General features: G+C 36.5%; 1 protein-coding gene across 4 annotated transcripts in view; it reads right to left on the bottom strand.

The window, feature by feature from the left end:
* Nucleotides 1–7,211: 7,211 nt before the first annotated feature.
* The window catches only part of TJP3 (tight junction protein 3), a 90,151-nt gene continuing 82,012 nt past the window's right edge, over nt 7,212–15,350 (bottom strand). For 3 of the 4 annotated variants that reach the window (XM_072405107.1, XM_072405110.1, XM_072405108.1), the window contains exons 20-21: nt 9,918–9,967; nt 7,212–7,468 (exon numbers count right to left, since the gene is read on the bottom strand). In XM_072405107.1, coding sequence (XP_072261208.1) covers nt 7,363–7,468; nt 9,918–9,967 — 156 coding nt within the window. In that variant the 3' untranslated portion in view covers nt 7,212–7,362. The remainder of the gene's footprint in view (nt 7,469–9,917; nt 9,968–15,350) is intronic. The other variant, XM_072405109.1, reaches the window with a different exon arrangement.

Below are 15,350 nucleotides of genomic sequence, written 5' to 3'. Positions count from 1 at the left end.
GTCTGTTAAAAAAAATAAAATAAAAAGAGTGAAACCTGTAATATAACTACTGTACAGTAGTATGTATGTGTATGTGTGTGTATATGTATATATATATATATGGATTTCTTTGGACTCAATACAGCTATTTTGTAATGAATCCAATACAAAATTATTTGAATTTCCTGCCACTCTTCCCGCTCGCACCGACGCATGCACCAACATCACCGGAGAACGTTACTGCAGTTGCCGGCTGAAGATCGAAGGAAGAAGACGTGTCCCGAGGACCTACAGGGACCAGCAGGATGCTGGGGGACGCCAACGGAACAAGGTAAGTGTTTTTTTTTAATGTTTTTATCATGTAAAATCTACCCCGAGTCACACTTGGGAATAACGCTAGGGGGGTAATACACTTCCTTCTTAATACACAAGCAAAAATTTATAGCAAATACATTTGTAACTGCTTTGTGGACAATGCATGAATTTAATGTCATACTGGGAAAACTAGTACTATAACTGGTATTTTGCGTACCTAATATGCTATTAAATTGGGGAGATGTTACATTGTTACACATACGTCAGGTTGAAAAAAGACCATGTTCAACCACTAGGGCAATAAATATGAACCACATAAAAACCCTATAGACATAGTTGATACAGAGGAAGGCAAAAAAAACCCTGGTTCAGTATGCTCCAGCAGGAAACTGGAAAAAACTATCTTTCCTTATCTTGTGAAGCAATCGGATGTTCTCCAGATCAACAGTCTGTTATCTTTCCAGATGAGGTAATAATAATGCTTTGTACAGGGGCAGGATTATGTCTTGATCTCTGCAGTCTATTCCTCTTTTAATACAAGAAAGTATTATGCTAGCTTAAGGTATTGCAATCTACTAATAAGTCTGTGATGTACCAAAACCCTCAGATCCTTTTCCATTTTTGACACCCCCAAATATTCCCCCTAAACACTATGAAGCATGCATGTTACCCCCCAATTGCATAACTTTACATTTCTCAATATTATTTGTAATTTCCCACTTGGTTGGCCAATCAAACAGTACATCCAGGTCTGCTTGTAGATTATAGACATCCTGTATGCACTTAATTCCATTACTTAGTTTGGTGTCATCTGCAAACACAGAAATGGTAGTTTTTATCTCAAACTCTATTGTTCTGTAGAAAAATGAACATTTACGTGAGCAACATAGTGTGTGCAGTGACCCAGCAGTTAGTTTCAGCAAGTATGTCATTACTGGTAATGAAATGTCCAGAATTACAGGTGTCCCTTGAAATTCCATCGAGGTTACAATTGTGCGTCGTGTGGAAATGCAAATTGGTAAAGAGAAATGGAAGTGTGACAACGTATGTCAGGATCAGGACATTAAGGTGCCCTGACCACTGGAGAGAACAAGCCATGTTGTGTTTTTTCTTTTTGTTTTTTTTTTCCCGGAGATTGGTGATTGGAGATTGGCTAAAAGAGCAAACTTTGAAAAGGATCAGTAGTAAGTTGATTTATTCCTCTGAAGACCAATTTCCAAGTGTGCTTTGATGCCAGCAGTGACAGGATCCAGAAGAGAGATAATGAGATCAGATAGGGATTCAGAGAGGAGCAGAATAATTGGCTGAAGTCTCGATGGAAGTCTTTGACGTGCCTGCTTTGGCCACAGATAAGTTTATGGAAATCTGCAGCAAGGGAAATGGATAAATATGCTTTTACTTTGAATAAAACTTTGGGTGATGAATTTGCTGATTTTTCCATAGATTTCGCACTTAAGTTGGTAATTCAGTAAGGGAGAGATGTGGGCAGTACCCATGGTTGGTTGGCACTTTCCATGCCCTGCATGTAGAATCTAAAATGATCAAAGAGGCAGGGTTGGAAAGGGAGCTATTAAGTGGGCAGCTTACAGTGGCAAGTGTTTGCAGGATACTGCTTGCAGGACTGTGAAAGGAGAAAGTAGGGTTTTAATATCTGCAGTGTTTTTAAAGTGTGTTCAGACTGCTGTGGACAAAGCTGAAGATTTGAAGCAGGAGTTTGCAGCCCCTAAAACCCCTAAATCTAATTAGGCTCCAACAAAGGACAATGGCTTCAAGTCTGTGTTTGGGGGCAGGACGTGTCCCACCATAACTTTCCATGAGCGGGGAACAGTGAGTTTGATCAACTCTAACAGTATTAGACAAGTTGAAACGCACAATAGAATGGCCAAGTCTGTGCTCTCTAGGAGGCAAATGTTGTTGATTTACTTAAGATGAGCGTTCCTAGAGAGTTATGAAGATGGGCCAGCAGCAGGTCAGTGTTTCCAGGATAGCACAGAGGAGAAGCAAATGTATTCTTACCACTGGAATACCAGGTTCTAGGGTGAAAGTATCACCTGGCAAAAGTGGGCACTCTACAATTATTTCACCCCAGAACCGAGCAGACCAATATAATAATCTGCTTTGTTTTACATTTTAAGGTTTTATGCATCAGGAGGTGAAACAAGCAGAACTGATGGCAAGACTAGATGAGTAGTCCAGATTAGATGATGAGAAATGGAAGATGAGGAAGCCACAGATGAGTTCATGTGGATGACTGAGATTGAGTGGACTTTAATTTAAGTGTTTCCCATTTGGATAGGAGTACAATGGACTTTCATCTGGAATTTTCCTTCCATCTATTTTTAAATAAATGTCCAGAACACAGACAACTAAAAAAAAAAAAAGTTTGTAGGTAGTTCAGGAACAAAAGACTTATCACCATATGGGGGTCAATGGGAATTATTTCTTTCTATGTCGTTTATTGGGGGGGGGGGGATTTTTGCCCTTTTCTGGACAAAGACTTTCAGTTTGTTTTAATATGTACATTAGTTGGATTTGTTCAAACAAGACAAAGAAACAGTGGAAGTTATCATTAATTGATGGTCCTGTAGGTTGAGCACATTTATTGTGAGTGTGTGTGTATAAATATTTTACACCCACAGACTGCACCCTGACATTTGTAAGGCAATAAAAAATGCCATTCCTAAACGCTTATAATGTAAATTAGCCTATTTTACATTTTTTTTTTTAAGTGGTAACAAAATAGACTTCTTACACACATTTGATTACTTCTAACAGGGAGGAGATAAGTAATTTGAAGTAAGGAAGTAACACACTATGTTTGAACTTAACCTCCCTGGCAGTTTAAATAATGAGTATTTTTAAATGTAAAAGCAGTACATTTAAAAATATTCATTATTTTACATTTCCTGCCTGGTCCCGCCTACCAGCCCCACCCTCCAGCCTAAGGCTTGCCAGCAGATGCTCGGCCAGCATCTGCGTTCTGTGGCCTTGCGTCCCCAACGTTCACTCGCCGGGGACGCAGATGCTGGCCAGCATCACCAGGGGAAGCAGATGCTGGGCATCGCTGGAGGATACCGCTGGAACGTGGGAACCAGGTAGGACTTTAAAACTCCCTGGCAATTCCACCCCGTGTGTGGCTTGTGGTTACTGCTTTTGGCACTAAAATTTAACCCTGAGCCACACTCAGGAATACTGCCAGGGTGATTAAATTCAAGAAGCAATATTTACTTTGATTGCTTCTCACTAAAACAGTTTTAGGAATCACAATGACCTGATATTTGCACAGTTACATACTAAGATATTAGGCTGTCATATGCCCCCATTTTCTCATTTTTCTACCTTATCTGGCACCCCCTCATATCTCCTCCCCATTGACCCTGTTTGATATGGTCCAGGGCATGGAAGGAGATAAATGTAGAGTTAAAATTATGTTTTAAAACCTACGTCTGCTTATTGCAGTTGTGATCCAACCTTTCTCAATAGAAAACACATGCTCATATATTCTATTTCTGAATGGACATTTTGTCTTCCCAACATAAAACGCCACACAATTACACAAGAATGGATAAACTATACCAGATTGTCTACAATTTACATGGTGTCTGGATCTGTGCACTTGCTCATCTAGTAAACATTTACAATTAGTCTTCTCTACCCATGCACATTGTTTACATATTTCACATATGTCCTAGTTTTTGCAACAATAGGGTAAGCTTTTTGTGACTAATCAGTAAGTGACCTTGCAGTATGCATTTGCAATTATATAACAGGAGGAAAAAAAATTATAATTATGTTACACCCGCCTTTTTAAAAAAAAAAAAGAAAAATTCAGACATAGATTATTTTAACTGGTGTGAGTCAGCATATGATTTGTCCTTTTATTAGTTGCTTGGATAATTGTGGATTGTGCCTCACTGAATTTCTTATTGGAAATTACCCCTGTGCTACTGTAAGTAAAAATATGCATATAAATATTTACATATGTACGCTTGTGTCAGAATATTAGCAGTGAGTAAAAAAGTGAAAATAGTTAAAAAATATGTGTCAAATTTGTCATATTCCTTTAAAGAAAGCCTAGAAAAAGGAATATTAGGCTGTTCCAAAAAAGGGGTATTCCAGCCCAGGGTGATTTGACAATATTCCACATTTTTTCTGCTTTTCTTGTTTTTGCTTCAGAAACAGCTTGTTTGATGTCACCCCACAAGGTCCAGGGATTGGGCTGGCCACTCCATAACTTCAATCTTGTTGATCTGGAACCAAGACATTGCTTGTTTACTGGTGTGTGTGGGGTCATTGTCTTGTTAAAACACTTTTTGGCATAAGGCAACCTCTTTAAATATTTTTATTTAAACTGTGTTTAAATTAAATTTTATTTAAACTAATCTAACTAACTTATGTCTTGATCTCTGCAGTCTATTCCTCTTTTAATACAAGAAAGTACTTTGCTAGCTTTCAATATTGCATGCTGTTTTTTAAGTCTATGATCTACCAGAACCCCCAGATCCTTTTCCATTTCTGACTCCCCCAAATGTATTCCTCCTAGACAGTATGAAGCATGCATGTTGTTAGCTCCCAAGTGCATAAATTTATATTTATCTATATTAAATGTCATTTGCCACTTGGCTGCCCAATCACACAGTACATCCAGTACATTCTTGAAGCCATGCTGACTATCATTTATATTATTTTCTAGCAGAAACTCCTCAATGAGGTTCTTTAATAAACTCTCTAGGACCTTTCAAACTATGGACGTTAAACTAACCGGTCTGTAGTTACCTGTATCACATCACATTACATTTACTGTGTTCATCTTTCTGCGATGAAGCATGAAAAAGCCAGCCTTCCGAAAACATGTTTAATGGGACCTTTTTCCGTTTGCTTCCATAGGTGGTGTGCTTAGCAGTGGTGATACTACATCACCCCAGAGGCTTCCCATAGTTTAGTGAATTCTGGATCCAGACACATGAGGTATAATTTGAGCCCAAAACCCACTGTGGCCTTGGCAGTGGCCTTGGCAATAGCCTTTCAGTTCTTTAATTTTTTTTCTAGGGTACACATTCCTTGTAAATGGAAATAAAATATCTATAAATAAATGAGTTATATTTATTATAATTTATAACTGGTATACAATTATTTAAAAATAAACCTAATTAACTCTGCTAACACTACTCACATAAATGTTACCGATTTTCTTTTTGTATGCATTAAAAAAAAAATCTTTGTGGTTTTGCTTTGCAGGAAAGCATATTCCCCCCCCCCAAAAAAAATTGCCCATCATAAGTATTCCAAAAGTAATAATTTTAGCTTAACATTTTGTAACTGGACAAGTATTTTGGACACAATAAAATTAATGGCTATAGTTTCTGCATCTAAACTGAAAAGCAGATGGAACAGTGAATTATTTTAAAGCAAGAGAAAGTTAAATAGATGTGATTAAATGTTGATTTTGATTTAGACCTGCTTCTAAAGTATTTTTTTTCAGGTTATAGTTTTTTTTTTTAATGCATACAAAAAGAAAATCGGTAACATTTATGTGAGTAGTGTTAGCAGAGTTTTTGGAATGTTATAATAGGGAGACCTGCATCTGTTACTTTCCCCAGCTGCTGCTGCATGATTACAGCATATACATTATTCTGGTTTTAGCTTTATGGACATTTAGCACTGGGGTGTCTCTGGCATATAAAGTTCCCCTAAATAGAGATCTGTCAAGTTATCGGCTTGCCACAGTCCCATTGACAGTGGCTCGCATGTGCGATAAGTGCCGGTAGAAAACAAAAAAGAAAAGGGGGCTTTGCTGTGACAGATCGGCACATGCGCAGTGCCTTCATGGAGACGCCAGGAGGGCCACACTTTTTTTTGTGGGGCGGGACCTTTACAGATAAATAGTTTGAGCTGTGCCTTCCTGAACCTATGGCACTGCAGGTGGGTTTCCAGCACAGTTAATACATCCAACCCTGCTCCTCTGCCAAAAGCCTGCAAAAAATACTATTCTCATAAGGAAACATCTGCAAAACCTAAACTAAAGAATCAAGGTAACTATTACTTGAGTTAATACATAAGGAGTTTTTTAGGACATCTAATACAAATTATAAATTTATCATGTTATGAAATTGAACCATTGTTCCTATATTAATCATCAACTGATTGGTAAATATCATGAACTTCCAGAAGCATCATGATCACTGACTATTAATTACCACTGTATGATCATAAAGGTTCAAACTACCATGGAGACCTAATATTTTTACCCTTATCTTTAAACAAAATTTAATGGTCTTCTCACCCCTTTTCATAGTCCCCTTATATTAAGAAAATATCCCTATTATTGCTTATCCCATGTAGCCTTGCCACATTATTTAGGCATTAACAATATACAAATTCTCACAACCCTAGGAGAGCTCTACATTGCTAACGTTTGGAAGCCCCAAAACCCCGGGACAGCTTATTATCTATACCATATAGATTGGAACATGTAAGTAGTAAAAAAAAAAAAAAAAACATCTTATATATTTAATATATACACATATAAATACACAACTTTCTCAAATATACTTACCAATGAAAATTATTTTTTCAATAATACTGATACTTTATGTACAGTCACTTACCCTTGTACAAATAGACATCAATAATAAAAACTATATGTATTTGGCTCTTGTTCTCCAGCTATTGTAACTGATGCCTTCACCTCCCTTGAAGAAGCCTTTTTCTGGCAAATTGCATCGGCATTGCCAGTACATGAAGCTGAGATATTGATCAGGAACATCCAAATTTATACAAAAACTTTTGCAAGCTTGTCCTTGACTGCATATTCTGAAGTCAGTGAATCTTTGTTAAAATACATGCACAATGGAGACATTTTTTCTTTCTTAAGGAATAAGAACTTATCTTGACAACTGTAATAATAAATGCACAAGGTCTTTAAAGCTTATTTATTATAAAGTACAAACAATAATAATATTTGCATAGAAAATTTGTTCATCGTAGCATCTACTAAACATAAAAGAAAGCTGGTGTACAATTCATGCCTAAATCCCATCTTGTTATATAGGTTGATTATTCTGAAGATTACAGATCAGTAGCTGGACCACCCCATCCATACTCTTCCTCCTCTGAGCTAGTACTCCTTGCTCGGTTAAACTTTCTGCGTAATGCATCATGTTCATATTCCCTGCTATGGAAAAAAAATACAAATTTATTGGCCAATTATCCTAAACAAAATTGTACTGCAATCAAGGACATTTTTAGCAGATTTTCCTATATCTATCATTATATATTTAAGTATTTTACACAGTATATGAAGTCCCAGGCAGACATTAACAGGCTATAGGTAATTTAGCAGCATTAGGTTTTGGTAGAATGAAGCACCGTGGCTCAGAGGTTAGCACACTGGCCTTTGCATCGCTGGGTCCCAGGTTTGAATCTCAGCCAGGACACTATCTGCAGGTTTTCCCTTTGTTTGCATGGGTTTCCTCCCACGTTCCAAAAACATGCAGTTAGGTTGATTGGCTTTCCCCAAAGAAATTTTCCTTAGACTGTATTAAAAACATATGACAGTAGGGACATTAGATTGAGAGCCCCTTTGAGAGACATGACTATGGACTTTGTAAAGCGGTGTGTAATGTCTTGGCGCTATATAAATACCGTGTAATAATTATCTTTTGAAGTATACTAACACATAATTACATAATTTCATATCATGTATTTATAGTGAGAACTATAACTGCTTTGCACTGGTAAGCTATGTCTAAAGCCATTGTGGAGACTTACATGTCCCTAAACCCACTCCAGGTTTTTCTACAAGGTTCTGAACACTGTGGGCTACCACAGCTAATCTTTTTCTTCAAAATCAAACTATTTAGGCTCCCATTATGCTTATAAATGTTTTCCAACTGAATGCTTAATGTGGGGGTATGTTAATAATAAATGTCAGGCTGGTGGTGATATCATACAAGGCAGGCAGACAAATAAAGGAACACTGCCATCTTCAGGCTGCGGCAAGGTCTGCAGTACAGGTTGACAATCGAAAATCCGGCCATCGATAATCCGGATCACCTCAGGTCCAGAGGTTGTTGGATTTTTGAATGTCAACCTGTACCATCTATTTAAGAGTGCCACAGTCCCATACATCCACAATATTAAAAATAGATTTAAACTGAAAAAAAAGGATTATATGCCCGTAGAATTGTGGGTAAGTGTGAAAAAAAACAGTACCAAGAAATTAATTAAATTTTAAATTCAAAGGAATCTGTAATGATTGGTGTAGATTACCTATTTCAATGGCAGGTTGTATTAATGTGATTAAAATTTATTTGGTTGCCACAGTTGCTATACATCGTAAGGAAAACACCTATCGGGATCCCAAAAAGTCCCCCCCCCCCCAGAATTTAGGGCATGTTTTATTCAGTGCAGCATGTGCAACATATCTTCACAAATGGAGTTTACAAGTTTTAGGATATTTAATGCTATGACTGATGTGAGCAGATTGCCCTTTTGGTAGCTTACCTTAGAAGATCTAGAGGAGCACATTACAAAATTTGGGGGGACTTACATATGCAAGAAAAGATATTTGCTTACTAGGTGGGCAACTTAATGGAGCTTGGGGGGGGGGGGGGGGGGGGTAAGGGCTTTATTAGAATGATTAGGCAGGGAGCAGAGTTTACTGTAGTTAAAAGTATGTTTGCAGGACACCAGCTTTTTCTTATGTTGAGAGTGTCTGATTTTTAAAGAAAATTTTAGATATATGCAGCTGGAATGTTTTTACGGAATTTTTAACCTAAAGCTGAATTGGGGTTTAAACAATGCAGAGCATGAGTAATCTGCCTTTCCTAATGCTATGGAACATGCACAGGTTCTCACAGTCAACTTTGCAGATTTCACTGTTCAAATTTCATATGCTCAAAAGGACAAAAAGTCAACTATTGGGTGGAAAGAACTCTGGCATGCTTTTAACCTCACTACCACCAACAGGCAGGTTCTTGCTACAGAAAGCCAGTAGCTACCATGCATGCACAGGTTTTTGCTCTCATATTGTTGACTGCTTTTTTTCCCCACCTAATGCTCTGATGTATATAACTGATGGTCTTGGATGGCTTCCCAAAGTTGTGTGGAGCTTGGCTCCCAGAACATTTTAGAGTGAAATGTGACCAAAAGAAGATCCCAAGGGTTAAGAAAAACTGCATTTTACCTTACAGGCAGTTTTATTTTTTTAGATGACAGGCAATGGACTACTCACTTTAAACAGATAGACTGAGCCTAGGACTTTCAAGCAGCAACCCAACATTCCCCATTGCAGACCAAGACATGCAGTGGCAACACAGTTCAAGCAAAACGTTGGTACTGCTGCTAAAACCAAATGTTGGACCTGTAAAAGACTTGTACTTTGAAACTTTGTTACAGAAGAGTTAAGTGTAATAACCCAGCTGTTAGAATTGGTACTTGCCACTACTGTGCTTAATGCGCATTCTGGAATTTGCCACCACTGCAGCCAACGCACAGTTTGGCATGTACTATATTTTTTTATATGTCCACTTATGAGCAAAGGAGGATAAGAATTAAGTAAAAGTTAGTAACAGGTGACTGTTGACAAATTATTGAAGAATAATGTGCTTATTTGACTGTACCTGTTTGTAGTTTCATTTATCAGCTGGTTATCAGGAGGCCGGTCTGTTTCCTAAAATGAAAAAATACAATTTTTTCTCTAAACCAAGCAGACAGCATAAATAGATGATAATTATGTAAATAAATAATACAATTTGCTAATATACAATGTAAACACAATTTAACTGTAATAAAGATTACAAACACTAGAAAAACTTTGGCGATAACCAAGAGATCAATGTGAATTCAAATACGTTTCACTGTTATATCCAGAACTAATGCTAAAAATTTGTGATCTCAAACTATTTGATAAGATTAGGCTATTCTTTCCTTAGTCCAAACATACAGCTGCTCAACAAAACATAAATCTGTTACCGATCAGAAAGGGCAGAGGACCTAATTTTTCTCTTCTACAGTCAAGGTTTTGTCCCTCCCTCAACTTGAGACTAAACGGTTAAAGGAGAAGCAGAATACTGAAAGGAGTTAAGAGTGGAATGATGAAGTGAGCACAAGAAGGTAGTGCACAGAATATAAAATAACAGCCACAAACTATTGTTGGTAGATACAACTATTGGAAATATTTGCAGGAAAGGAATGTGAATAGCATGATGATGAGGCACAATACGCACAAGACAAAAATGTGAACGTCATAACTGCAAGAATTATGTGGTGGAGAGGGTAGTGTGGAGGAATATATGCCCATGAAAGATGTATTACAGAGGGTATGGACAGCAGGGGGGATTTGTAGTGGAAAATGCAAGGGGTATGAAGGGGCAATATCTGCAGAAAAAGAGTATGAAGGACACTGCAGGAATTGTTGGGGAGCACTTGTCAAGTTATGAGAGTAATAGGTTTAGGGGAGGAGTGTGGATGGTACAAGATATCGAGAAAAAGATCAATGGGTGTCCTAAACACACATAAACACATATCTAGAGAGGAGTCCTCCTTAGATAAAAGGTCCCTTAATGAACCTTAACAAAGCTGTGTGGAAAGGAATGCTCACAACCCTCAATAAACTGAATTAATCTTGTAATGAAAAGGGAGCCAAAATTTCTCCACAACAATGTGAGAAACTGACAAAAGTCACACAGAAAATTATTGTGTAATGTATGTTAAATGTAAGAAGTATTAAAAAGCCCATGCAAGTTAGCTGGGTAGATTAACAATTTGTAGTTCAATGGAACGGTTGTTGAGTGGTTTAATAAGGAAATCATAACATGGATTTACAGCCATGGACTCCTAAGGGAGTAGATTACTGTTACCTACATGAGATTTTTGTAACTTTACATGAATATAAAAAAAAATAAAAAACTGTTGAGGTTCACCCTTCGTATTATATGATTTTACACAATTAAATATTTTGTATTTCAAATATTTTATTGGTTTTTGTACAATATCTAAGATAAAAGATGGTTTGTGTAAAACTGCCATTTTATCTTTGAGTAAACATGTCAGTTTATCGTTTGTCATTATCCAGTTCAATTTATTCTTAGTATATTCTAGTGGTATGTTGGAGGCTTTCCAGTAGCAAGCTATTGTTATTCGGGCTGCAAGGAGAATATATGCAATCAAGCGGGCCATTGGTTTAAAAAGTGTTTAGTCCAACCGTTTACGTAAACTGATTTAAATGACTGAGTACATGAGATCATATATTCAGATCCAAAATCTCTGAACCCTGTGGGCATTTCTACCAAGCATGCAATATCGAACCTATCTGACCAATACAAAATAACTGTATTAAATGCAATACAGTGGATTTATATGTCTAAAAGCAGTATGTTGTCTTTCAAGAACATTTATTTTTCAGCATATTATATTGGTATAAGTATAATATATATTTTTTTAATTTATTTAATTTATTTTTTTGACATGATTTTGTGTTTAAAACTTTATTATACTCATACTATTATATTATACTGTAAAATACATTTTCATGAAAAACAATGTACCACTTTTAGACAAATTCAGACAGAAATCAACCACCCAGGAGGTTAATGCCTTTTATGTCTTGATTTAGTCTAATTCCTATTGCAAGGGGTTCTATTGCTAATGCAAACAGAAATGGGGATAGCAGGCACCTCTGTCTAGTCCCTCTCCTTTATCTGAATCAACAGGAACAAATGGCCCTTTAAAGAAATATTTGCCAAGGACATGGAGTAGAGGGAAGCTATAATTCTGCAAAACACTATTCCAAAATCCATCTTCTCATGAAGCATGGAGAGATATTCCCAAGATAAACTGTCAAAGGATTTATGTAAATCTATGGAAATTAGCATAGTTTTTCTACCCCGAATACTATCCCATTTTCCTGTAATAACTAAAATAAGATCTAGTGTTCTTCTGGTTTGGTCTGGGGCCTGACGGTGACGCAGAAAAACCTACCTGGTCCAGATGTATATAATGTCCAAGAAATGTATAAGGTCTATCACTAACATTTTGGTCACTACCTTAAGGTCACAATTGATTATTGATATTGGTCTGTAGCTTCCTACCTCTGAATAATCTGGTTTGGGTATAACGCTAATAAGGGCCTTGTTATCTTCCTCTGGATCTACATTGCCTTCGCTATGATAATAAAAATAATGAGCCAAATGAGGGGCCAGTTCCAGCCTAAACAACCAAAAGTTTTATAGTATGGGTTAGAAAAACCATCTGGGCCAGAGGTGCTATTCCCTTTCATGCCTTTGATAGCTTCCAATATTTCTTCATTACTAAATTTCTTATCTAAGACCTTTAAGTACAATATTTCTTTATTAAAGGATATTCAAGTAAAAATACACATAGTTTAGCAATACTTATCCATATATCTATTTATTTAACAAAAACAGATATATAAAGTCCTCAATGGGACAGAAAAACATGGGTTAAGTGAAAGCAAAAAAAAGGAAAAAAAGGAATTGGATAGGGGAAGAAAAAACAGGATAGAGGTAGAAAAGGAATGAATACATAGCAAAAGATAATGTGTAAAACAGTAAATATAAATTTAACACCTCGTTCCGAACCAGGTGTTCCAGATTTCCTTAAATGTTATTTAGCGATGCACTTGTATCATCTCGCTTCTTAGTCTACTCTACATTCTTTCAACCAATAGATAGAAATTGAAAAATTATGGTTAGCTCCTATTCATCCTAATTCCTTTCTCTGGAATTTGTATCATGCTCCAGAGAGTTCCCCCTATTGGGTCCTATACATTTTTCACAGGGAATATGGCTTCAATGTAAAGATAAATTTGCCCTCACTACTTCTGCATCATTGCTTAATACTTTCCTATTTACCACGCTTCTCCCAAATAGTTTGTTGCGCCAAATGGTTCAACCATGGCGAGATAATTGCCTTTTCCAGTTTTATCTTATTGTGAACCCTTGCACCATACACCTACTGTCATTTTAGGAGCATGGGACAAGTTTAGGCTTACTCATACCTGATTTTATGGGTACCTTCATATACGACATTATGCACATTCTATTACTAAAAATATGCCAATTATTCACTTGACAGAATTTGAGAAACTGTGCGCAGGAGGACCCTCTCAGAGTGGGCTTATTTCTGGGATATACTTGATATTAAATACTGAACCAGCGTGCCCCTTTGTTAAATATACTGTAGTTATATGCTAAAATGGGAACATATCCTAGGGAGAGAGCTGCCATTGGAAATCTGGAAGATTCATATGGGATGGTTTGTAAGAGTTTTATCTGTACTATAAAGAAAATGCATACAAAATATATATGCTAGGATAAAAGAAGTTCAGCTTATGGTACATCGTACGGCCAGAATTTATGATAGATAGGAAAAATTCATGGAAATTTGGGCCCCTTGGGACTCATATCTTTTGTCAGCCACTAACATGTTCCAGCATATAACTACTAATCTTCAGTTAGGCCCTGGTAATATATCTCCTCCCATTACTTCCTCTAATTAAATTACGATATATTTGCCTTCCACTCTACATCCTGCTTGTACCTCTCTTTCCCCCTATCTTCCTTTTTCTTCTCTTTGCCCTCTTTCTATTTCGCCTACAAATTTTATGTTTAGACAATTGTATTACTAGATGTGTTTACTGCTGTTTAAGTTTATTGAAAGAACGTCTCTGTTTTATTTGCTACCTCTTAACCAGAATATTTATATTGTGCTATACTACTTTCCACTGAAACCTGTGATGCGCTACTTTTTTACAAGAGTTAGTATATGTTTTTTTATTCTTGGTTATTGTAAATTATTACTTTGTATTTCTGTTTAAAAAAAACTTTTTGTTTATTATTTAAAAAAACCTCGAAAAAAAATTTTTCAAAAAAAAAAATTACCAACACATATTACCAGCCTTATAGAGAGGTATCAACCACATAAAAAAAAAAACAATAACTAAAAAATAAAAAATGTAGCTGGGAAAATCATGTATTTATACATCAAAAACACATTTAGTGTGATGCAACCATATCCCCCAATCTTTATGATATTGTTTATAATGTTCTTTCTAAGGAACATTGAAATCATGCACTACATCCTATAAATTAGGTATTTCAGTACTTTTAACATTTTCTTAGTTAGTGTTAGTGTGTTAGTGTAGTACAAGTGTTAGTTTGGCACTTCTTAAAATGTGTATAACCACTGTTCTAGCTCCTGAAGGAATTTTATTTATATTAGGGTGAAAAACAACCATTTCTGGATTCGGTTTTATCGAATTTCCAGTGACTTCGGGTGCCAACGTGAAGACCTGGTTCCAAAATGAATGGTCCGATTTGCACTGCCACAGTATATGCAGTAAGGTTCCAAGTCTCCATATTCCCTCCAACAATCCCTAGATTTAGATGCCGAGAAATGTGCCAGCCTTACTGGCGTAAGATACCATTGGTTGAATATTCTCTGAAATAGATCCCAGTGATCTCATATTTTGTACTGCGATAAGTAACTAATGGCACCGACCAGCTAGCATTAGTGACTTTTATATCCAGCCCCTACTCCCATTTTATCATTGACGGGGTCCTGTGGAAATCTAACTTACAACTTATTAAATTTTAAAATATAGTGATTCCCTTTTTCCCTAAAAAGGAATTATTAAAGTATGTATAGATAGAACTGTCTATAGAAAGACTAGAATGCATATCAATTTTTAATTAACAGTGACGTATCCGTAGGTATGTAAAAATTTCCACTGGTGGAAGGCCATAGACATTCTGTAACGATTGAAATAACTAGAACAAATCTTAAATTTTAGTAAGCCCCCTTTGATACCATATGGAAAGATTCAGATGAGGTATAAATAATTCCAGGATCTGTAAATCTGGGGTAAATTGCATAGTTGTATGGGAATCCAGGCGGTAGCCTTGTATCCCCAATAGACCCCATCAAACTCCTTCTTTGCGTCTATAGAGAACAGCAGAGAAGGACATTTGTGCAACTCCACATAATAATATTAATTAGGCATCTGGTACCATCAGAGCCCTGTCTATCCCATA

This window comes from Pyxicephalus adspersus, chromosome 3 (genome assembly GCF_032062135.1).
Source record: "Pyxicephalus adspersus chromosome 3, UCB_Pads_2.0, whole genome shotgun sequence".
Taxonomy (NCBI): domain Eukaryota; kingdom Metazoa; phylum Chordata; class Amphibia; order Anura; family Pyxicephalidae; genus Pyxicephalus; species Pyxicephalus adspersus.
Note: the sequence above shows the minus strand (reverse complement) of the source record. Positions and strands in the feature narration are given on the sequence as shown.